The following is a 24,993-nucleotide window of genomic DNA, read 5'->3' as shown; positions in this document are numbered from 1 at the left end:
ATAATAATAAAAGTACACCAGTCGGCTTTCCGGCTCTCACTCCCTCCCACTCTCATGATGGGAGCACAGACAAAGCGTTTTGTTTCCGACCCCACTTAGACGGAAGGAGCACAGGGCGAGCATCACAGCAGAGACAACTGTATACACCTCTGTGCACAAGGCCAGCGGCCGGGGTGCTTCTGTCCTCAAACCACCCTGCATTTAAAGGCCCAGTAAGAGCTGACAATGAAATGAGCCGATTTTCAGAGAGCAGTATGGTCAACTTATATAATCTACTCGGATGACAGTCATTCACGAAGACAGATAAATTAACAGTTGATGACGTTAAAATAGAAACTGGGTCAGGACTACCCTGACCAAAATTAAAATTAAACATTTAGGAGCTGCTGCTGCTGCTAAGTCGCTTCAGTCGTGTCCGACTCTTAGCGACCCCATGGACTGTAACCTAGCAGGCTCCTCCGTCCATGGGATTTTCCAGGTGAGAGTACTGGAGTGGGGTGCCATTGCCTTCTCCAATGCATGAAAGTGGAAAGTGAAAGTGAAGTCGCTCAGTCGTGTCCGACTCTTAGCGACCCTATGGACTGTAACCTAGCAGGCTCCTCCATCCGTGGGATTTTCCAGGCGAGAATACTGGAGTGAGTTGCCATTGCCTTAACATTTAGGAGAGCAGGACCCAAAACCAAGCTAATAGTGATATTTTGGGTGGGTGAGGGAACTGAGGTGGGCTCCGTGGTTTCCTGAAGAAGCAGCTTGAGCAGATACGGCTACAAACGAACTGGTGGGAGCTGCTGGAGATCACTTAATACACCAGGCACATTGTACCAGGTTGTACGACGCCCATAACGTCCCTTAACCTAAACTGAATCAGCAACCCCTAAAAATAAGGACCACTGTAGGTAAGTCACCTTCATCTGCATTCTTGAAGCTATCGTGGACACGTGGCAAGTAAGAGCCAAGATCTAATTCTGCCTGTGTTCAGTCGAGTCCAACTCTTTGCAACCCCATGGGCCATAGCCCACCAGCTTCCTCTGCCCATGGGATTTCCCAGGCAGGAAGACTGGAGCGGGCTGCCATTTCTTCCTCCGGAGGATCTGCCCGACCCAGGGGTTGAACCATCAGCTCCTGCGACTCCTGCACTGGCAGGGGGATACTTTCTACTCCTGAGCCACTCGGGAAGCCCCAGTGTGGATGTGACATTGTTAGTTGCTCAGCCGCATCCGACTCTCTGGGACACCATGGACTGTAGTTCGCCAGGCTCCTCTGCCCGTGGGATTCTCCAGGCAAGAACCCTGGAGTGGGTGGCCATTCCTTTCTCCGGGGGATCTTCCCGACCCAGGGACTGAACCCGGGTCTCCTGCACTGCAGGCAGATTCTTTACCACTGAGCCAGGGAGGCCCTCAGTGTGGACATAAACCCCGGAGTTTATTCTCATGAGGCTCTTACGGTGCGACTTTGAAGTTCTCTGCTTCTGCGTCAGCGTGAGAAACCAGAGAACAGCTAGCAGGAAAGAAACCCTGCCCTGAGTCCTGAGTCGGCCACTAACTGGGCATGTGTTTCCTCAACTGTAAAATGAAAGGGGAAGGGCACGACGCCCTCTGGCTCCACCGGTGATGCAGAGTCTGCAGGAAAAAACTGACGTCGCCTATTCAGAGGCTGTGACATGCGCTTCCAGTCTGTACTCGGCTACATTTAACTGCTGTTTTACCAAGAGGAGAAGCAATGACATTCCAGGACACGTAATTTTCCATTATTAAAACTGCAGTTGTGGGCTCTTCACTACTTCACGGAGCAGAGGGAAGCTTCTCCAGGCCCCTCTCACTCGTTTTGTCCTCCTGCCCTAAGGCAGGTTATATCCCTGGGTCGGGAATATCCCTTGAGCAGGAAATAACGACCCACTCCAGCATTCCTACCTGGAGAATCCCGTGGACAGAGGAGCCTGGCGGGCTACAGTCCACGGGGTCGCAGAGTCGGACACAGCGGAGCGACCAGGCCTGGCCCCGGGGCCGATGCACCAGTGTTCAAAGTGCCGGGTGCCCCCTTTCTATTGCACCACGTGGTTCAGGGTGACTGGGAAGGCGATGGTCCACCTAGATTCTCCATCTCACACCCCGGCCTGGGGGCTTGCCCTCCTCGGAAGGGCCGACAGATGCAGGCAGGGCCTAACGTGCCCTGGAGTCCTGGCTGGGATCCAGACTGGGGGCAGTGGGACGCAGGGTGAAGAGGGCCTGGAGCTAAACCACGGATGCCCACCCATCTCTTGGCAGAGGCCTGCTGGGGGTTCGCGGAGCACAGGGCGGGTTAACGGTGAAGCGGCGCTCAAGGCCATCACTGCTGTGGAGAGACCGCCCACACAGCATGCGCAAGAGGAGGAGCAACTGGCAAGGCAGGTTTCAGCGAACGCCATCAAGCCTTCCCTTACCCCACGACATGAGGGCCAAGCCTCCAGAGCCGGAGCGTGTAACATGCAGGGTGAGAGGGGGTGTCACACAGACAGAAAGAGAGATCCTTGACTGGGTTCCAACAAGCACCCACAAACAGGCCTGAATGACATCTGACAAAGCGCAAAAACGGCAACTCAGTGGAGGAGAGACAGCCTTTCAGGCAAACGTGTGCCAAGGCGCTTCAGCTGTGTCCAAACTCTGTGCAACCCTATGAGTGCAGCCCACCAGGCACCCGCTCCTGCATCCTTGCCTGGAGAATCCCATGGACAGGGGAGCCGGACAGGCTACATACAGTCCATGGGGTCGCGAGAGTTGGACCCAACTAGGTGACGAACCTCTGTCCGTGGGATTCTCCAGGCAGGAACACTGGAGTGGGTGGCCATGCCCTCCTCCAGGGGATCGTCCTGACCCGGGGATGGGACCCGCGTCTCCAGTCTACCGCATCAGCAGGCGGATTCTTTATTACAAGCACCACCATACTGGAGAAAAAGGACATGCGTGGGGGAAAAGAAATCTCAACCTGAGTCTCAGAAATTATACAAAAAATAACCCAAATGGATCACAGACTTAAATACAAATCACAAAAACATCTTCAGAAAAAAAACATAAAAGAAGGTTTTCAGAATCTAGAGCAAAGAGTTCTTACACATGACGCCAAAACCACAAGCCATAAACAGAAAACTGATAAATGGGACTTCGTCAAAATTAAAAACATTTACTATGTCAAAGACCTAACAAGAAGAGCTGGCAACCACGTGACAAAGGACCGATGTCTAAAACATACCAAGAACTCTTAACACGCAACAGTAAAAACAAGCAAAAAAACTAATCAGAAAATGGGCAAAAGACAGGAAGAGACGTTTCACCAAAAAGGATATGCAGACGGCAAATAAACGTCTGTATATTGTTGATGATGTTCAACATCATTTGCTATGGAGAAAACACAAATTAAAACCACAAGACATCACTACACACCTATCGAGATGGTGAAAACCCCAGGACATCACAACTACACAGCTATCAGGACGGTGACGACCCCAAGAGATCACTACACACCTGTCCGGATGGTGAAGACGAATGACGCTGCCGCCAGATGCTGCTGAGGGTGGAGAAACTAGGTCATTCGTACGCTGCTCTTGAGACACCGTGGAGAAGAATTTGTTAATAATATAAATATGCAACCACCCACAGCCCAGCACACAAAGGAGTCTCCTCCCTGAGCGATGACAACTGATGTTCACACAAAAGCCTGCAGACAAGTGTCTGTGGCAGGTTTATTCATAACAGCCCCAAACTGGGAGCGAAGAAGGCCTCCTTCAGTGACTGGATGGGCTAAGCACCTTGGGGACGAACATACGATGAGTAACACCCAGCGATAGAAGGAACAAACCAATGCTGCATCCAGCCACTTGGATGGACCTCCAAGGAATGATGCCGAGTGAAAGAAGCCAATCTCAAAGGCTACGTGTGGTAGGGCTCCATTTTTATAACATCCCCGAAATGACAAAATTATAGAAATGGAGAAGAAATCAGTGGTTCCTAAGGGTTAAGAATGAGGTAGGGGTGGGAGGAAGGTGGCTGTGACTCTAAAAAGCCAGTATGGAACTTCCCTGGCAACTCGGGGGCTAAGAATCTGCCTTCCAACGCAGGAAACGCCTGTTTGATCCCTGGACAGGGAACTAAGATCCCAAATGCCACAGGGCAACAAAAGCCAGGTGCCAGACTCCTGAGCCCAAGCACTCTGGAGCCGGCGCGCTGCAACACACACCCAGCGCGGCTAGACAAGAAGACAGTGATCACGATAAATAAAAAGGCAGTGTGAACGATCCTTGTGGTCACGGCAAGGTTCTCCGTGTAGACAGCATGCGAGTCAACAGCCCGGATTCACACTGTTTAATAGTCACTCTGCAAGAGGCTGCCTCTGGGAAAACAGGCAAAGAGCACACAGGACCCCCTCTGTACTCTCACCTGAATCCACAATCATCTCGAAATGAAGTTTAATTCAAAAACGAAATGACTGGAGAAGACTCCAGGCAGGCACACAGGGACGTTCAGCATTATCAGCTAAGCTGTTTCAGTTACCGTGGCAACTGTAAGTGGCCGGTGGGCAGGAGAAAGCGAGTACAGCAGGCCGGCGGGGAAGGAACACTCGGCGCCAGGGACCCAACACACCTCTCTCCAGGTCTGCTGGACGCCTGAGGTCACGCCCTTTAACCTCCTGAGTCCAGGCGAACTGGGGTCAGCGTAGGAGTCTGCTGTAGGACGCAGCAGTCCCCGATCTTTTTGGCACGAGGGACCAGTTTCGTGGAAGACAAGTGTTTCACGGGCCAGAGGGATGGTTTCAGGATGACTCGAGTGTATCATGTTTACAGTGCACTTTCTTTCTATTGCTCTTACATCAGCCCCACCTCAGATCATCGGGCATGAGATCGCAGAGGCTGGAGAGCCCTGTGACATGGTGATTCTGAGACCCCTCTGCAGACCTAGGGAGGCTGCCCTGCACAGGTCCCGCCCTGGGGGAGGGACGCGGCCGCCTCTGGCTCCGTTCACCCATGAGTTACCAAGACATGGGGAGGCCGATGGAGAGACAGGAGGGGGCGTGGACAGAGGCACTCAGGAAAGATTGGACTTGAGCTTCACCTTTGGATCTTTTTCCAAAATTCAGAAGTTGAACCAAGTGTTGTGAGTGCCCTTCTCCCAGAGGCAACAGTTTATCCAGGTGGACTTTTGCCCTTGCTCAAATTTAAGTTCGCCAACTGTAAACCGCGACCAGTGGTCGTGGGAACAGCAAACTGGAGATGAAATGAGGAACTTTTCTCCTTCCTCTCTTGTTCTAGCTGTCTTCAGCCCCGCCTCCCACCGCTGCGCTGAGCTCCCGCTGCATTGAGGCTGGCTGAGCAGGAGCCGCGGGGCTGCCTGGACCTCCCGGGTTTCGGGGAGGATTTGGGGGGCAGCTGATGGAGCTCACGAAGGGGAGCCGCTGCACACCCCAGGGCCCAGGCTAGCCAGGCCGCTTAAGAGACCAGGCTGCCCCTGGGTGTGCAGACCCCAGGCCGTGGTGAAGGGGGTGAGGTGCGTCTGCAGGCGGTCGGAGTTCCCTCAACAGGACGCTCTGCTCAGGGACGGGGCGGTGGGCGGAGGGGACCCTGGCTTGGCAGAGTTCGAGGAAGGAGCCAGGATGGGGTGGCCTGGCTCGGGAGCTGAGGCAGGTCCTGCCCTGAGCCCTGCTCGGGGCCCCGGGGGTGGCCGGGCACCTTGCCACATCCCGCCCCCGGACACACACACCCGGCCGGGTGACCCCGTCCGCCCCCTCCCCAAGGGAGGGCTTCCCTCGACCCGGGCTGGTTCCTGAGTCTATGTGGTTACACAGAAACCAGAAATGAGGGGAAGCCAGGGAAGAAGGAAAATCCTGACCTGCCTGTGGCCTCCTCCTGCCTCGGAAGGGAGTGGACCGCCCTGAGCCAGCCCCGCCGGCCAACGGTACCCTGCACCGGATCAGGACGTACTTCACCATCCACAACACGCGGAGCCGAGGAATCCGCTCTTTTTTTAAACTGCATCCCCTTAAGACGCAGAGAGAAGACTGCCTCTTTGATGAAATGGTGAAAAGAGAAGAGGGACCTAGGCCCTGTGTCCAGGATGCGCTGGGGGTCCTGCCAGCCATCACTCCTTCCTGAACCAGCGTCGCTCTCTGAGTAGGTCACTGTCAGAGACAACCAAACACACAGCACCCAGCGTCCTCCCTGCGAGAGTGCTCCCGAAAGGCTTTATCATCTCCACTTCCACTCAGCTGAACGTCCGGGGGGGGGGAGGGGGCGGAAATCACTGAGGCTCGCTTCATCTCTTGTTCCCCAAACTCAAATCCTATTAATACAAAGAACGTAGCTCAGCCGTTGACCTCAGGGAATTGATCGTGGTTGACAGGACCGGAAGTCTGAACCACAGCATAAACCTCGTAAATGAGATAGTGGAGACAGACAGAGGAAAAGGTCAGTTTTCCACCCGGGGCTTCAAAAGCAAGAGTGTATCAGCTCAAACTGGGGCTCCTCCCAAACTTACAAGTTTCCGGTTTGGACAATGAATCCCGCGCTCTCTCTCTTTAGCTTGAGTGAATTTCATGCAACAGGCCCGGTGACTTCCAGATGGCAGGGATCATATATTTAGAGTAAGAGACATTCAATGACTGCCCAGAAGCTGCGTCATGGACAGAAGCAAAATGACAGAAGTAAAATCGCTAGCCAATGCCCACTGCGAAATGCATCTCGCCAACACCAACCTATATGTCACCACAAAAACACAAAAAAAATGCCACAAACAAACGCAGAGGTATTCTATTTAAACGGAGATGCATTTTCCATTTGTAGCTTAAATTCGCTGCAGTGGAGAACATTACTGAACACACTAGACCAACATTAAGCAGAAATGCCTTAAAAGTGGGTACCGACCGGGTGTGTTTAACTATAAAAGACAGTAATTATAAACGACGACAGGAATTTTTTAAATCCCCAGATGGTCGCTAATAAAGGCGTCACTGGGGATCGGCCTGACTGCAACACTCAGTACAATGTCACGACACCATCACCTGTCAGAGCTCAGACTTCTGACACAGATGCCAGTGACCCAACAATTAAGGCCGCCTCTACCTGCCCTAAATCTAAGATGCCATAGCTCAACTAGTACACAGAGTTTCTGTCTGTCTGAAAGAATCCTCAGCTCCCCAAACTGACTTCTACGGAAGATTCACATTTGAACACTGCTCCATGAAAACACTCCTCTCTCTCTCACGCGCGTGTGTACACGTATACACGGACACTCACAGCCAGACCCCCGTCTAGCTGAGCTCCCACCCCGAAATCAGCAGCGTCAGATAGGGCGCTCACGTCTACTACAAATTCATCACCGAAACACCGAAATGTAAGTGATACTCTACTTGTCCGCTCGTATCTGCAGCCTGCTGGAAATGGGTGGCCAGCGACGTCTCGTCCTGGAAGACTTCGTTACACTCCAAACACTTGAGGCTGTGCCTGCAGAGCTTGGAGGGGTCTTCGTCCAGGGGCATGGCGGGGGTGATGGGCGTGCTGGAAGGGGCCGATATGACCGTCCCAGTGATGCCAGGCTGGATTTTGGTGACCGTGTGCGCGCCGGCTCCCGCGGAGCTGGGGAGGCTGGACGACGAGGCGGGGGTATTGCTTGACGGGGAAACAATCATCTGATCCGCCGGCACCGGCTTCAAGATCAGGTGCGAGCACTGCATCACCACGCCCTTCTCCTTGTGCCCGCGGGCATGCGACAGCAGGCTGCACTTGTTGTAGAACACCAGGTTCTTGGTGCAGTGGTTGCAGGTCACTTCGATGCGCACGCTGCGCCTGTCGTAGTGCTGGCTCAGGCTCTTCTCCAGGGCGAAGGAGTCCCCGCACTCCAAGCACTTGTAGCCGCGGGTCGGCAAGGTGATGCCCGCGTTGGCAGGGGGGCTGAGGTTGGGGACGTAAACTGGGACTGGGTTGACGCTGCTGAGCACCTTGTTGAAAGCCTCCACCACGGAGCTCTGCAGGGACGACACCACCTGCACCCTCGACACCTTCTTGGGCGGCTGCGAGGCTGCGGCACTGATTATTGCCTGCTTGATCTGCTGCTGCGGTTTCGTCAGCACCTGGCGGAGCTCGGAGGTGGCCTGGGCGCCCTGAGGCAGGAGGTTAAGGTTGGCGAGGTGCACAGTCTTTGGCACGAGTTTGGCGTTGGCCAGGCTGGAGGCCGGCACCACCACGGTCTGCTGCTGGATGGCGTTGGCGGCTTTGATGATGGCGCTGCTGGCGCTCTGCACGGAGGCAGCGGAGATGACCGTGGCCTTGACCGTTGTGTTGTTGGCCAGCTTCAGGTTGATGACTTGGGAGCCGGCTGTCTTCACGGCTGACACCGGGAGGAAGGCAGTCGCCACGGGCTTGATGGTGACCTGCTTGGGGGTTAGCTCGGCTGGCGCCACGGCGTTGGCGACCACGGTGGACTGCAGGGGAGCCCGGGGCGGGGAGGCGAGCACGGCGGCCGGGGCAGGGGACGACAGGAGCGAGGTCATCGAGGCCACCACGGGCCCCGCCTGCTCCGAGGGCTTCCTGCCCGCCTCGAGCTCCACCTCGGGCAGCACCCGTGTCACCGTCCTCTTGATCTCCCCGGAAGACGTCTTGATGGTCTTGATGCGAACTTTGGGGATTGCTGGTGTCGACCCCGCGGGGGAGGCTGGCGACCCCTTGCTACTATTTTCGCTGGAAACGCTCCGGGGACTGTCCGGCTGCTTAAGGGACGCTTTCTTCGTCCCGTCGATGAGGCTCTGGGGTTCGGGAGACTTCTCGGTGGCTCGAGGGCTGTCGTTGATGTCCTTCGGTAACGGAGAGGACTCCCGGGAGTTGGTGGCCGGCTCTTTAGAGGAGTCGGAGGCGGCTTTTTTTGCACTGAGCGCCGCGATGGCGGCGATGCAGGAAGAGAGCTTGGAGGACGGCTTGGTCCGCGACGGCCCCGTGCCACCAAGACCAGCATCGCTCTTCTCGGAGCCCAGCTTCCCCTCGTGGACCCTGTTCTCCAGCACCTTTTCAGAGCTCTCCTTCAGCTTATCCTCCATCTTTCTGACTTTAAAAGGTTCGTAAACGCTCAGGTTTAGAGAATTTGTCTCCGTCTCCCTCTTGACAACTTTGCTTTTCTCGAGGCCGCCCGGTGCCGGGACGCCAGGCTTGCTCACACCCTCTGCCCCGAGCGCCTTCAGCTTGTCGTAGTCCTGCTGGGGGCCCGAGCCTGCCAGCACGTTCGCTCTGAAGCCCGCGCGCGGGTCCTCCTTGTCCGGGGGGTCGTCCACCTCGATCTTCTCGTCGTCGTCAAACTCCTCCGCGCTGGAGATGGGGCTGAACTGGCTGAAGGCCGAGTCCTTTAAGGTCACCTCTGAGGTAGGCATGTCACCCTTCAGGGACTTCGACCCTTCCTTGCCGTACGTGTCGAGAGAGGCCGTCAGGAAGCCGTTGTGCAGGCCGTTGCCGGCGGGGTTGTGGCCGTCCTTCTCGGCGCCGTCCGAGGCGTCGATGCTGCGGACGTTCTTCACGATGACACTGACGCCCACGTCCGAGGAGGACGGCGCGTGTGCGTCGTCGTCTGCCGGGGCACCCTGCTTGATGTGGCTCTCCTGGTCGTCGTGGGCAGACTCGATGGCTGCTTTCGGGTCGACCATGTCGGGGATGTCAAACGCTGCCAGCAGGTCGTCAAAGTCGGGGGTCTTCATATCCCCCATGGTCATGAATTGGATCAGATGTTCTGTGAAATGAACAGAAAAACAATTCCATCAGCAACTCCCCGCTCAGACAGACGTCCCTGCAGGATTCACACTGACACGGGGATGGCTACCAGTGAGACAGCAAGTCCCCACGTGCCTTTATTGTAAAGTCGGCACGCTGAGCCAAAGTGGACGAACGTTCCGAGAACAAGGATAAACTGATGATTCCAACTTTGAAGCAGTTCCTCCAAAATGCGGTCAGCACAGCCGGTACGGACTCTCTCTAACAAGCAGATCAAAACTATTAAAGCACAAAGAACAGGTTCCGGGGTAACTGCCAGCAAATACTGTTCATTGCTGGATTCGTCTCCTTGTTTTCACAAAAAGCTACTTCCAAATGTATTTTGACCTTGACAGCATTTCATTCTACAGGCAAAGTTATCCCTAATATAGTCACTGTCAGATCTGGGGTATCACATTAAAAGAAACACAGGCCAAAAAAACCAATTACAGATTTCAGTTCATCCATGGAAGTGAGCATCCCAAGCCAGCATAAGCCTTCTACTGCTAATCAAGTTGCATCTGAGATTTTTAAAAATCCCCAAGGAGCTCATTCTATCAGTTTTTATTTAACCCTAATTCTCCCCCATGATGGTAGGGGAGAAAGAATACTCTCCCACCAGAAAACTATAGTGTCCCTTCCACCTTACTCCCTACTCTGGCAGTTTCGCTGGTTAAGGGAACGCACATCTGCCTCCTAATAACCGCTCAGTCAACACGGTCATGCAAGCGGCTGTGGCAGCTGAAGGTCCTCCGTGGACTCACTCCCAGCATGGGGCAACATGGACCCAAGGGCCAGGCAGAGCCCGGGGAGGGAGGCCCTCTCTTCCGCAGCCAGGCTAGGTCAGCGTGGCCAACAGGCTGAAAAGAAGTGCTTCCGTTAATCCCACAGAGCCCCTGGGTGATGGAAGGGTGCAGGGCTTCAGGGAAATGAACAGTCACAGCCGTGACTAAGAGAGGCGCGTGTGGGCTCGGTAGCGTCCACACCCCCTCCACACACACCTCCACAACCCCGTGGACTGTGGCCCGCCAGGCTCCTCTGTCCACGGGACTTCCCAGGCTAGAACACTGGGGTGGGTTGCCAGGCCCTCCTCCAGGGGATCTTCCCAACCCAGGGACTGAACCCGAATCTCTTCTATCTCGTGTATCAGCAGGCAGGTTCTTTACCACCGGCGCCACCCGGGAAGCCCCCGACTACAGAGGAAGGATGTTAAACACACAAACCGCTTGGGGTCTTGACAAGGAGCCCCTATACTATTGGGGGCCTGCTCCTCCTCCTCCGTGAACCCCGGAGCACCCCATCTTCTGAGGCGCTATTTTCTGTACGCACTACACCGCGTCGGTACTGGTCTCTTCTCACCCACTGGCCTGCCAGCTGCCTGGGGACGGGCAGCGTCTCACTCGCCTGGGTGCCATAAACGCCGACTACCCAAGAGGACACATGGGTCGGGGACCGGGACATAGGAGGTACAACAAGAACAGCCCCCCACCCCAGCGCGGTGGCCCTCGGGCAGCGAGGGCGCCTCCCTGAGGCCGCGCCTTCCGTCGGTGGGGGGGGGTCAGCCGCCAGGAAGGCCAGGGAAGGAGGGAAGCAGGGCAGAGAATGAGAAACAGGAGACAGGAGAGAGAGAAACGGGCAAGAGGAGGAGGAAGCGGACTCAGGTCACAATCAGCGTCAGAGGAGACGAGGGTCGGGGCTGGCTGTGGGCAACTGGTTTTTTTTTTTTAAGATTTTTCTGATGTGGACCATTTTTTAAGTTTTTATTAACTTCATTACAATATTGTCTCTGTTTTATTTTTTGGCCAGGAGGCATGTGGGATCTTAGTACCTGGACCAGGGATCGAACCTGTACCCCCTGCATTGAAAGGGCCACCAGGGAAGACCTTCAGGCAACTTTGAACATAAGAATCAGCCTCAGCCATTCGCAGACACCCAGACATCCGTGGGGTCGCGAAGAGTCCAAGGCGGCTGAGCGACTTCACTTTCACTTTTCACTTTCATGCATTGGAGAAGGAAATGGCAACCCACTCCAGTGTTCTTGCCTGGAGAATCCCATGGACGGAGGAGCCGGGTAGGCTGCAGTCCATGGGGTCACTAAGAGTCGGACAAGACTGAGCGACTTCACTTTCACTTTTCACTTTCATGCACTGGAGAAGGAAATGGCACGCACTCCAGTGTTCTTGCCTGGAGAATCCCAGGGATGGCGGAGCCTGGTGGGCTGCCATCCATGGGGTCGCACAGAGGCGGACACGACTGAACGACTTAGCACAGCAAACCAGAAAGAGAGAGAGGAACCCATGAGTGAGAACAGATGAAGGATGTTAAAGAAAAAACAAGAAAAAGAATGGCTATTTCCCTGTCGATATTTATTATGTTGTTCCTCTTTTATATTTGCTTTATATCAGTGAGACACTGTCTTACATTTTTTATGAAGTATCTAATGATTTTTTTTCTCGTATAATCTGTTAAAAAAAAAAAAAACAGTCATGCATTCCTAATAAAAAACAACTATACAAGGATCACAGTAGAATCTCTACTCTGGCAACAATACACATACCCGTGAAAATTCACATTAACCATAAATCCATCACCAGGTGCTAAGACACCCTCAGCGATATTCACTCACTCTGGGACCCATCCAAACACTTCACAAAGAATTTTGCTGGGAAAAACTACTATTGAACATGAAATAAACACTTAGGGTTCAATAGGAGCTGAAGAATAAATCTCTTTCTGCTCACTTATGTCTCAGAAGCCGCACATCCTTTTATCTAGGTGGTCTTGCTCAGCCCAGAGAGAACACTCTGAGCCTCTTCTCTCGCAGATGGACAGATGGGCGCCTGGAGAACCAGACGGGGAACAATGAACCCCACCCCCTGATCAGAGTGCAACACTTCCAGGCAGACGATGACACGAAAACATGCACAAGACGTCAGCTCTAACGGGGACGTCTGATATTATGATTTTCTTTTTCAAATGAACTGCAAAATATGGGGAGTGAAAAGTCCATCTGTCAGACAATAAATCCACTTAAGAGTCCACCCACTTAGGAATAATCCCTGAATGTCAGCACTTGTATTTTTAAGCATCAATTTGCCTTTATAAATTTAACAATCACAATGAGACCACCATTAGCGAAGCATCCCTGTGATCTGTCTTCACCAGCCATCATGATCCACGTTTACACATCAGTTTCAAAAGAATTCAAGACACAGACTCATGAACCACCCCCAGGTCCCGACTGGAGCTGGATGGGCCTAAAAGGTGGCTTTTCCATGCCACCATTTATCCAGGGCTGGGATCCAGGCTCTGGGAGTCCCCGGTGGTGGCTGGGCTCCACCCAAGTCCCTCCAACCTTTCTTTACAGCTGCACGGGATTTACATCATTTGCCTTCTCTTTATGGTTTTGGTGAGTAAAAGACGTCATCTGGTTTCACACTGTCCATCCCAGAGGGCAGTCGGTTCAGGAACAAAGAACAAAAGAACAAATGCTCAGTGGGTGCGTGGCCCAGAACACACACCACAAGAAATCTAAAAACGGTCACCGCGTGAAACAAAACCTGCCAGGTGATGGCAGCTCCCAGCAGCGCGGCCGGCAGGCGGGCAGCGGGCCCTGGGCACGCGGCTCTCCTGCTCACATGGCCGGTGCAGGCCTGGGGCACGGACACACGGGCGCACACGCGGCGGCCGCCCCAGCAGAATCTCACCGCTGACGGCAGGGTTGCCCACCGCACGGCCCGCCATCTCTCCCTATCTGCGCCACTGACGGAGTGAGATGTTACAAAAGCAGAGACGTTACTTTGCCAACAAAGGCCCGTCTGGTCAAGGCTATGGTTTTTCCAGTAGTCATGTACGGTGAGAGTTAGACTATAAAGAAAGCTGAGCGCCAAAGAATTCATGCTTTTGAACTGTGGTGCTGGAGAAGACTCTTCAGAGTCCCTTGGACTGCAAGGAGATCCAACCAGTCCGTCCTAAAGGAGATCAGTCCTGGGTGTTCATTGGAAGGACTGATGCTGAAGCTGAAACTCCAATACTCTGGCCACCTGATGTGGAGAGCTGACTCATTGGAAAAGACCCTGATGCTTGGAGGGATTGAGGGCAGGAGGAGAAGGGGACGACAGAGGATGAGATGGTTGGATGGCATCACCGACTCAATAGACATGAGTTTGAGTAAACTTCGGGAGTTGGTGATGGACAGGGAGGCCTGGCATGCTGTGGTCCATGCGGTCTCTAAGAGTTGACCTGACTGAGCGACCGAACTGACTGAAAAGAGTGAAGATCTGGAAAACCCGAGAGAGGAATCGGGGCTCTGCAAATGCCCCAAGGGGTCCAGGAGACATTCCCAAAGCACAAGCAACTAACTTTCTCTGTGGACATCTAGCCACACCTGCCCTCCTCCCCATTCTTCTGAACACCTAAGGTGTACATATGTTCTCTCTAAGGAAGATGAACCTTTGGGGATGGAACTCTTTGGGGATGAAGTACTGGGACACTGGAGAGGTAAGAGTGAATTAGCTGCAGTTTAAAACCATACAAGTCAGCCCTCCTGGGTCCCCGGAAAGAATCCAGGCTGTAAGGTGAATGCCCAGCGGACGCTGGAAGCGCACCGTCCCGTCTGAAACCTGAGCCCTCGGCGGCGGTGAGCTCCGCGCCCTCGGGCTGTACCGTCACTGTCACCAACACCGCTCTCTGTAACTTCACACGGCTCTTTTGGTTTATAGAAACGCTGTTCATGCCCACAATCACGCTGTCCTATTACCCTCGCCCTTCCCACAGTCTGGAAGGCAAGAGCCAATTTCCCACCGGGGCGGGCGGCGGGGAAGAAGGATTTGACTCCTGTCTCATTTCTCAGTTCTATCAAGTACAAAGACATATTTATGTTTGAAGTTTCCTTCCTGCAATTCCTAAGTACTGTTTTAAAAATAGATTCTTTTGCTTAAAAAACATTTACAAAAATTAATCTCAGTCTTCTTTTTTAAAAGATAAAAAGATCGCATTTGCTCTTCCCAACCCCTCAACAGCTTGACTTTCAAACAGAATTAAGTTCAGTTATTGCACAAAGTCTTTCATTCATTATACCCTGTGAAATATAGCTTCCTTCAAAGGCACTAACTGTCTTTTAATTTAGAACTAAACCCCACATAAGTAACGTAGAATTCACTAAACTGCATTTGTGCTTAATGGAGAATGTCCTTTCACCTTGAAAATGTCTGGTGGAAAGATGCTAGGCCTGTTTCTAAAAAAGGAAAATGAAAGAGCCGAAGTCTGTCACGTGGTCACTCTATCTCCTCCTATGACACAGACAACACACTTCCTTTCCTACTGAAGTCGCTTAAAATTATAGTAAGCTATTTTATCTTTGTGGCGAAAGTGAAAAGTTTACCAAATCAAAAGAAGAACTTAAAGAAAAACCTATTCACCCCTTAACCATACCTCTTATGCTTTGCAATAAAAAAATTCATGGAGCCACTTGCCAGTTTCCAGCTAGAGGGTGAAGGCTTAGAAGGCTCAGGCGTCATGTAACCACTGAACCCAACTTCAAACAATCCCAGATACACACCTGCAAAATGAATGTGCAGAAGTCAATCTGGTGGGCAGCACGTCAGCTTCCCCGTGTAAATGCAGAAACCAAGCTTCTTTCATGAAAATCAATAAAATGCTAAGTCACAATAATCCTAAAGAAAACCAAAGTCCGCAGACCGCCTCAACCATATTCCACAGACTTTTCAAAGAACAACTGTAATAATACAAGACTGCTATCCTCTTGGGGGACTCTGTTTGTCACCATTTCCTGGCATTTCTCGGGCCATCGAAGAGCTTTTCAAAGAAATAATTCAACAGATTAATGGATCTGACTCTCATTTCTAACCTTCTGATCTTTCCTTCAAACATACGAAGCTCTGTGCACATTATACAGTGTGTGACATCTAATTTGTACTTCGTGGAACGTGATCTAGGCAGGTTTACTGTGTTTTCAAAGAAATAAGCAGGGGTTGGTTTCTCCCGACCTTCTGCCTCCCAACCCCTGCCTGCCTTCCCCCTCACACTAGTACACACCGTGGGCTCCTCCTCCATCCCCAAACCCTTTTCCATCTTCAGCATTTTCAAGGCTCTCCATCATGATAACTCTTCAACCACAAATGAGAAAAAAAAAATTACATTTCTTGTCCCCCAAGTGACCATTTTCCTTGTATCTCACTTCAATCTGAACTGCTTATCAGGGGAAAAATATTTTCTCATTGCAGTTCCACCGCAAACATCAAGCAGGTTCAGTTACACAAATCTGCCTCATGTTTTTTCACTCACTTTTCCTAGACCAGCTGGAAATAGACGCCAGTTTGTGGAGTTGAAAACAAACAACAACAAAAAAACACCCAATCGGCTACATCTCTGCCTCGGTGCTTCTCTTGAGGAAAGGGCGAGAGACAGACAAGGAGACTGGACCCCGAAACCTGGCAGACACTCCCCTCTCTCTCTCTCTCTCTCTCACACACACACACACGGGCTTCACACACACACGGGCTTCACACACACACACACCCCCAGGGTTCACACACACACACACCCCCAGGGTTCACAGGGTTCACACACACACACATACACACACACACACACACACACACACCCCAGGTGGCACTCGTGGCAAAACGCCCGCCTGCCAGTGCAGGAGACAACAGATGCGGGTTTCAGCCTGGATCAGGAAGATCCCCTGGAGGAGGGCACGGCCACCCACCCCAGTGCTCTTGCCTGGAGAATCCCATGGACAGAGGAGCCTGGCGGGCTACAGTCTACGGAGTCACAAAGAGTCGGACACAACTGGAGTGACCAAGACACACACACGAATGGCTACGTGTGCACAGCTTAGAGGAGGAAAAACAAGCAACAAGAAATGGAGCTACTGAATCTTTAAGTACGTGCCATGTGAAGGCCCCACCCAGCACCAGACTGTCCCGGAGGAGCTCTCTCTCTCCATCACCGCACCCTCGTCGGGCCCCGGGTGGGTCTGAGCAGCTAGTCAGGGCGCCACGCGGCTCTAAAGCCTCTCTCCAGCCGCTGGGAGGAAGCGCGGCCCCGGACCACTGAGCACCCAGCCCCTCACCTCCAGCGGGGGCGTCCCACCCTCAACCCCGGCGCCACCGCTGAGACCAGGAGAACCTCACTTTCTAAACAGCCTCCACCAGAGTAGCTCCCCACGTGTCAGAAGTTCACACACGTGGTGAAAAGAACAGGATACACGCTTTATTTCTGTACGAGTTAATAGGAAATGACTTCATAGGGCTGCAGTTATCCAGAAGAGGTGTCTTCTTGCTTCACTGAACCCTGATGCTATCAGCGTTGCTGTTTAGGCTCTAGGTCGTGTCCGACACTTGGGACTCCCACGGACTGCAGGCTGCCAGGCGCCTCTGTCCACGGGATCTCCCCAGGCAAGAAGACTGGCGTGGGTAGCTACTTCCTTCCCCAGGGGATCTTCCCCACCCAGGGTTCAAACCTGCATCTCGTGCGTTGCAGGCAGATTCTTTACCACTGAGCCACGTGGGAAGCCCAAACGGTATCAATAAAAACATATGGATACTCTGGCTGAGGCAGTTTTTTCTTCTTAACACTGTACCTAATATTCCTGATTTGAAAAACAACCGATGTGAAAGTTCAAACTGCTTCTGGAAATACCAACAGAGTCACTCCATCCTGCCACACCTCGGGAAAGATAAAAGTAAGTCCACCCCGCCCTGGCCCGAGGTGGTCCTTCACTTCGCCTCCAGGTTCTGCCCACGGGGCCCTCCCCTGCCCTCCTCCCAGCACCTGCCTCTCCAGCCCCTCGGGAACAGAGGCGAACGGGTCCCCACCAACCTCAGCCTGTTCCAGAAGCTCCTCTCCCCAACTCGTGGCCTACTTCCTGGCATTGCTCCTCCCAACGTCAAGCTCTCAAGGGTCAAACAGAGGCTCTGCAGAAGAAGCCGCCCTGTGTTCACACCTGGTTCTGCAGCTGATAGGGGACCTCGGGGAAGGACCGCTCCGGGGAGGACTGTGCCCGCTCGGGTTAGGAGGAGACCCGGAGGGTGACGGAACGGCTCTGTATCTCAACTGTGGGGGTGGACACACGTGTCTACACCTTTGTCAAACCCAGAGAATTTTACGATGTATAAATAAAAATTAAAGGTACCAGGAATGAGGAGAGGCCCCAAAGAGAGAGACCAAGTGTAACACAGAACTAACCGTATTACAGGTGGTTCACGGGCTGCACTGCACGTGCTGTGAAACAGACACCGGCTCTGAAGGACCTTGCTAGGCTTTTTACACACGCAACCCTGAAATACACCAACTCTGACACACGCGTGACTCACTCACTCTGCTGCACAGCGAAAAAAGGAACACAGCCCCGTAACGCAACTCTCCTCCAGGAGGAATTCTGTTCAAAAGAGCTGGATTCTTCCATGGTGAACAGATCTCTTTCTACAAGACAGCCTCCATTCCGCTAGTAAATACAGCAACTCTCCAAAAAGAGGGATGTTACAGCTCCCAAATTCTGATCTAACCACAGGTCATTTTTTCCGGCCCGCAGACACAAACGCCTAAATGATTTCCCAAATGGCTCCACCAATTCTGTAGCTGCCATCACGCATTAGAGTTAAGTTAAGCCCACCCTGCCCCCCTCCAGCTTTATAAATATTTATGAGCTAATGTCTAGTCGACAAAAAAGATGACTTCTAATACAACGTCTACGTTGTTAGAAAGTTCTTTTCCTCATACGGCTTACTTACTGGCTGTAAAAGAAGTTGTTCTCTGAGTGATGAATGAATGCAAAGGAGGGGGTGATGAATTTCCTATTTACTTCTCTGCGGCTCCAGGGGATCTACTTACTGACCCACATTCTTGTCATGTCACTAATAAGCAGGAGCGTACAGAACTCATCCATACAGTTCCCTAAAATAAATCGGTTTCTGGGGACAGAAACCCTCGTGAAGAGAATGAGCTTGAATGTCTCCGCACCGACGTTCCCTGTGCTCTCAGCGTCTTTGGGTTGGACAGTTTTCCACCAGAAGTGGAGATGACAGCATACCCCTGCCCCAGGGCTGTGGGGAGGGTGGCTGCTACCGGGTCTAGAGGGAGCCCTGCCAGGACCACATGTGGTTGTTGCTGCAGTGACATTCTCGTGGCCGACTCTCTGTGACCCCATAGACTGCAGCACGGCAGGCTTCCCAGTCCTTCACCGTCTCCTGGAGTCTACTCAAACTCATGTCCATTGAGCACTGAGGCCATCTGACCATCTTACTCTCTGCCGCCCCCTTCACCTCTTGCCTTCATCCTTACACCACACAAAAAGCGTAACATTCAAACACAGGGGACAGGGGCTCAGGGATTTGCAACAAGCGTTCCTCCCCTCTTCATCCCACGACTGGCCCAGAGACCTGCAGGCAGAGCCAGGAGACCTGTGGGGCTGAGGCGGACTCGCCACAGAGCGCCTGGTCTGAGCAGGAGAAGAAGGGGGTGGGGGGCAGCCCTCTCAGCAGGGGGACTGGTACCGCGGGGCTCAGGGTCAGAAATCACCACATTCAGCATGGAACCCATGGGCTGAGGTGTGAGCCGCCATCTGGATTTGCCATTGCAAGAGGCCAAGGCAGCAATGGCCCAGCCGCTGAGAGCCAGAGAGGGGGGCGAAGAGATGCCCAGAGCAGCGGGCAGGCACCACCCTCCCCCAAGCCCGCCTGAGCTCTGCAGCCCCCGAACCTCAGCCACGCTCTGGACCAACGCTCCCCAGGGGCGAAGCTCCCCCGAACCTCAGCCACGCTCTGGACCAACGCTCCCCGGGGGTGAAGCTCCCCCGAACCTCAGCCACGCTCTGGACCAACGCTCCCCGGGGGCGAAGGTGCCCCCAAACCTCAGCCACACTCTGGACCAACGCTCCCCGGGGGCTAAGCTTCCCCCGAACCTCAGCCACGCTCTGGACCAACGCTCCCCTGGGGTGGAGCTCCCCCGGAACCTCAGTCACGCTCTGGACCAACGCTCCCCAGGGGCAAAGCTTCCCCCGAACCTCAGTCACGCTCTGGACCAACGCTCCCCGGGGGTGGAGCTCCCCCGGAACCTCAGCCACGCTCTGGACCAACGCTCCCCGGGGGCGAAGCTGCCCCCAAACCTCAGCCACGCTCTGGACCAATGCTCCCTGGGGGTGGAGCTCCCCCGGAACCTCAGCCACGCTCTGGACCAACGCTCCCCGGGGGCGAAGCTGCCCCCAAACCTCAGCCACGCTCTGGACCAATGCTCCCTGGGGGTGAAGCTCCCCCCCCTCCCCCCCAACGAGAGGCCAGCAAGCCTGGCAGGCACACCTGAAAGGACCCGCGGCTCTGTGCCCTGAGGAAGGCGGGTGCGGGGCTGGGGTGACACTTGCCTTCTCCAGACCCTCAGGACCCTCGAGAGGAAGGCACCCCACAGGAGACCCAAGGATTTTATCAAGCTACATTCTGAGTCTCAAGTCAGTAGGGCAAAATAAAATAGTGATTAACAATGCAATGTGGGGAACAGAAAACAATGTCTGTCTCCACCTGTTCTGAGACAAGGAGTAAAGAGGAGTCTTTGTTTCGGGGTCTGGTCCCTGCACGCTTCAAAGAAAGACATGGGCTCAGACAGGTTCCCGGACAGGGTTTCCCACGACGGACAAATATAGAGAAGAAATCATATCTGGAAGATATGAATTTTATATTGTTTCAGTTGCCTACAGTTTAATTAACCTCTCACTAACTATCTGCTACCCCTGCTACCCTGGCATTCTCCACCCTCTAAGCTGCACCTTAAAATGGGAATGATAAATGCAAACCTCAAGCTCCCAGGTCCATTTTATTTCATCTGCTTATTTTGCCTTGATAAAACCAAATGCTCAAATTTTAATTTTAATAGGTTTTTAACTGTCTCCCTAAGGTTCATGAATCTGTAAAATCCTTTTAAACACTGTAATAAAAGACACAAATCACAGACCAAGTGTATCACCAACCAAATTCAGTCTAAATGTGTAGCCAGATTCCTATGCAGTGTTGATACTAGAAAAGAAAACACACTGAAAAAATAAATATATAAGAGCAGCTTGATTGCTCATCCAAGAAGCAATTTCCTCTTGATGCAGTCTAAAAATCTGACAGCTATAAAAACCGGGTCTGTGCAAGGGTATGAAAGGTTTGATGAAAAAGAAGACATGTGGCCTGTGAAGTGAATCCAACACTGGGACGGATGCCCAAAGTCAGGGCGGGTGGCCCCGAGACCAGGGTGAGTGAGGGCGGGCGGCCCCGAGACCAGGGTTCCTGACGCTGGACTCCGCTGGAAGGGACCAGCGCTTCTGGGAGAAGTGCCGATTCCAGCATTGGGCAGGAAACACGCAAGATGAGCCTGGAGCAGTCAGCAGTGCCAGAAATTAAGGAAGTGCTCCAAATGAGACAGAAAGAAAGGAAATAAACTGCACTGAGAGGGTTATTTTAAAGGGAAACAGAGATGAACCTAAAGAGCTCCCAATGGCCCAAGCTGGTACAATTTGAGCATCAAGTGAAGCAACACTGGATTAAAACCTGAAATACAAAATACACTGATCAGTGGCATAAGTGATGCGAATAACAGAATAAATGGAGAAAAGCAGACAGACCTCCTGTGCAGAAGAAATGAAATTAACTTATGTAGATGCCCTCCCCTGACGGAGGTGTCCCAGTCATTCAACGACTCTCCTCCAGAAAGGACAGTATACAAAGGTAGAGAAAAAGAGGAACTCCTCAGTGCAAAAGCCTCACACACACTCTGGGCCAGGTGACCGAGGTCACTATCAACAGTGATAAGTCATGTGAAAAGTGCGTCCCCTTGCAGTCTGGATGGGAGCGGGGTCTGGGGGAGGACAGATACATGTGTGTGTAGGGCTGAGTCCCTTGTTCACCTGAGACTATGGCCACACTGCTTGTTACTGGCTATGAATGAATGAAGGAAAGTCACTCAGTCGTGTCCAACTCTTTGTGACCCCATGGGCGATACAGTCCATAAGAATTCTGCAGGCCAGAATACTGGAGTGGGTAGCCTTTCCCTTCTCCAGGAGATCTTCCCAACCCAGAGATCGAACCCAGGTCTCCTGCATTGCAGGCAGATTCTTCACCCCAATACAAGTTTTTTTTTAAAAAGGAAAAGTACCTTTGATGTGACAGAACCCCAGGTTATCCCAGAAACACGTGACCCCAGCCTAACTACAGGAAACGCATCCAACAAATCCTATCTGAGGGACCTTCTAGAAAATACCTAGGCAGCTCCACTCCAAACTGTCAAGGTCATAAAACATAAGGGAAGTCACACCAAGAGGCATCTAAGGAGACAGGATGACTAAACGCAATGTGATCCTCTGGATGTGCTCCTGGGACAGAAGAAAAAGACACTGGGTAAAAACTGAGGAAATCTAAATAAAGCATGGACTTGAGTTTTTGGGGCTTTTTTTTTTTTTAAAGACAGAGATAATAAATAGATAGTGGCAAGAGTGGGGGAGTATTAAAATGCAGAGAGGGGAGCTGAGACAAGAAGATGGTACTTCTATCCTTTTACTTCCAAAAGAACGCCAGCAAATGGCATTACAAACAAGAAATCATTCCCAAAGTGTTTAAATAACAGCTCTGCATATGCGGAGATTAGTTTTCCGTTTTATCCTCTTACCGATAAGCTGCCTCAAGGTCGGCCACTGAGTAATCAAGAGGCTTAGTGACTTTTAAACCTGAGTTTATTAGAATTTCCCCAAGTTTGCATTCTCCATGCTTCCTTGCACACAAATCATGGAGATGATCATTTGCTACCACAGACAGCACAGGCCGGAGACAATCAGCGATTTATCTGGTTTATGTCCGCGGTGTATGTTGGAACCACTAGATTACTGAAAGGATACCACATAAAACAGCAGCCTATATGGGGAATCCCCTCGCAATCCAGGGGTCAAGACTGCGTTTCCACTGTAGGGGGTGTGAGCTGGATCCCTTGTCAGAGAACTAAGATCCCGCGTATCCTGTGGTACAGCCAAAAAAAAAGAAAAGAAATTCTATAGACATAAGTTCCTGCTAGTGACTTGGCTGTACAGAGTCACACGGAAAGAAATGAACCGTTTACCCGTCTTGCCCTCCTTCAGGTATCTTCTAATAAGGCTGGCCTTTCCTTCTTTCTGCAGTAAGAATGTAACTGGGTTTTGCCATTCCAAAAGATAACAGCTAAAATGGGAACTACTCTTTCCCTTTAGATGCTATATGCTGTATAATTTCCTAACCAAATACTGAAATGCATACATATCACCAAGCCAATGTAATTAACAAGCCACAGACAGGAAAACAAAGCAAGGTACACACTTCATTTTTTTTTAAAATTCTGATAAAATACACATATCATAAAATTTACCCTCTCAAACATACATGCTTCATCTTTATGTGAAAATTCTTCTCTCTCACCAAGTCCTGCATCTTCCCCCTCAGCGACGTTACACCCTCATCATGATCTCTGTCACCAGTCTCTCTGGGTCACCCCATCTTATACCCAGAAAAAAACAACACGCTGCTCTCCGTGCTCTGGTTCAGAACTGCCAGATTAATCTTTCTCAAACAACATTCCCTGGTGGCTAAGTTGGTAAAGAATCTGCCTGCAATGCAGGTGGATCCCTTCCTGACCCAGGGATCAAACCCCGAGTCTCCCGCAGAAGCATATGTATCGCTTCCCTCTATTAAAAATCCTCACGTCACCTTCCACATTAAGTCCAAACTCCTTGGTCTGACACCAAAGACCCGACCCAATCAAAGCCCAACCACTCTTCTCCTGCAGGTCTGCAAGTATGGGGTGGGGAGACAGACAGACAGACAGACAGACACACCTTTCTTCCTAGGGTCATGCTAGTTCTTAACCCAGAATCTCTCTCTCTCTCTGTCTCACACACACACACACACCCACCCCTCCATTAGCCAAAGATGAAGAACCCATTCCTCAGTTTCTTCTGAAGGAAGAGACTCAATTTCATCTTTAAAATGAGAACCAATAATAACTGCCAAATCATAAGACTACAATAGTAAACAATATGTATGAAAAAAGTACCAAACACACAGGCATTAATGGTATTTTCTTCCTCTCTTTGTCTATTTGTTAGAATAAGAAAACAAAGTAAGGAGGAAAAAAAAGGAAAAATGTAGAAACGTTCTTGAGACAAAAAAGTAAAGCAGTTCTGAGGTGATGATGGTTTGGAGGAAAAGGAGAAGAGGGACATTCCTGGGTACCGTTCAGAGCGAAGGCCCCGGCTCCTTACATCTCACTTCATTTCAAAATGTTGGCGCCTTTCCTGGAATACATGTGCCTTCAAGTCCTGCTCTAGGGATCAGCCATTGGTGGGTCACTTGGAGTTCATACACTGCAAAGAATGCAGTTTCCTCTTAAAGGGCAGCAAACTTGCAGCTCACAAAGCAAAATACCTGGACGTCTGACTCTCCTATGACTCCTGTAACTCTGAAGCTCTGGCCTCCGGTCAGAATCACCACGGACTAGCTGCGATCTCCAGGGGCTCAGCAGCAAGGAATCCACCTGCAGTGCCGCAGACCCAGGTTCGATCCCTGGGTCAGGAAGATCCCCTGGAGAAGGGCATGGCAACCCACTCCAATACTCTGGCCTGGAGAATGCCAGGGACAGAGGAGCCTGGCGGGCTGCAGCCTCTGGGATCACAGAGTCGGACACGGCTGCGTGACTGAGCAGCAAGCTGCAAGCTCACGCGCTCGCGGCCGGACGCCAGCCCAGCCACGGTCTGGAGCGTTCGCACGCCGCCTGACAGTTCGCAGGGCCCAGCTCAGGCCAGGCCCGCAGCGGGCTGAGGGCCCGGCGGGCGGCCGCAACACCACCCGGGCGGACGAGGGCCACGCGGGAGGCCAGCACCGTGCCCCGCGCCGGAGCCCTAAACCCACAGCCCGGCCGGGACCCCGACGGAAGCGAGGGAGACGCAGCGGGAGAGCCCGGGCTTGGAGGGCGGCCAGAGCGAGAGCCACGCGCCCGCACGCGGCAGAGGCAGCCGCTCGCAGGCACCTCGTGCGCGGGGGCGCGGAGCTCCCTTTCTTCGGGCAAAGCAGGGACGGCGCAGAGCCTTCAGAAGGCCCCTCGGGGTCCCGGAGACGGGGGGGCCGGCCCCGGGCGGCGGCGCGCGCCCGCGACCTCGCGCCCGTCAGGCCCGTCAGCGTTCCCGGAGGTCGGCGCGCCGCTCTCCGCCTCAGAGGCTGCGTCCA

The 24,993-nt window shown here is 52.6% G+C and overlaps 1 protein-coding gene across 10 annotated transcripts in view; it reads right to left on the bottom strand.

The window, feature by feature from the left end:
- The window catches only part of ZNF532 (zinc finger protein 532), a 105,428-nt gene that overhangs the window by 48,689 nt on the left and 31,746 nt on the right, over positions 1-24,993 (bottom strand). For 9 of the 10 annotated variants that reach the window (XM_065932829.1, XM_065932834.1, XM_065932824.1 and 6 more), the window contains one exon: positions 7,372-9,731. In XM_065932829.1, coding sequence (XP_065788901.1) covers positions 7,372-9,714 — 2,343 coding nt within the window. In that variant the 5' untranslated portion in view covers positions 9,715-9,731. Of the gene's footprint in view, positions 1-7,371; positions 9,732-20,289; positions 20,311-24,993 lie in introns of those variants that run through there. The other variant, XM_065932833.1, reaches the window with a different exon arrangement.

This window comes from Muntiacus reevesi, chromosome 4 (genome assembly GCF_963930625.1).
Source record: "Muntiacus reevesi chromosome 4, mMunRee1.1, whole genome shotgun sequence".
Classification (NCBI taxonomy): domain Eukaryota; kingdom Metazoa; phylum Chordata; class Mammalia; order Artiodactyla; family Cervidae; genus Muntiacus; species Muntiacus reevesi.
This window is presented reverse-complemented; position numbering and strand designations above follow the sequence as displayed.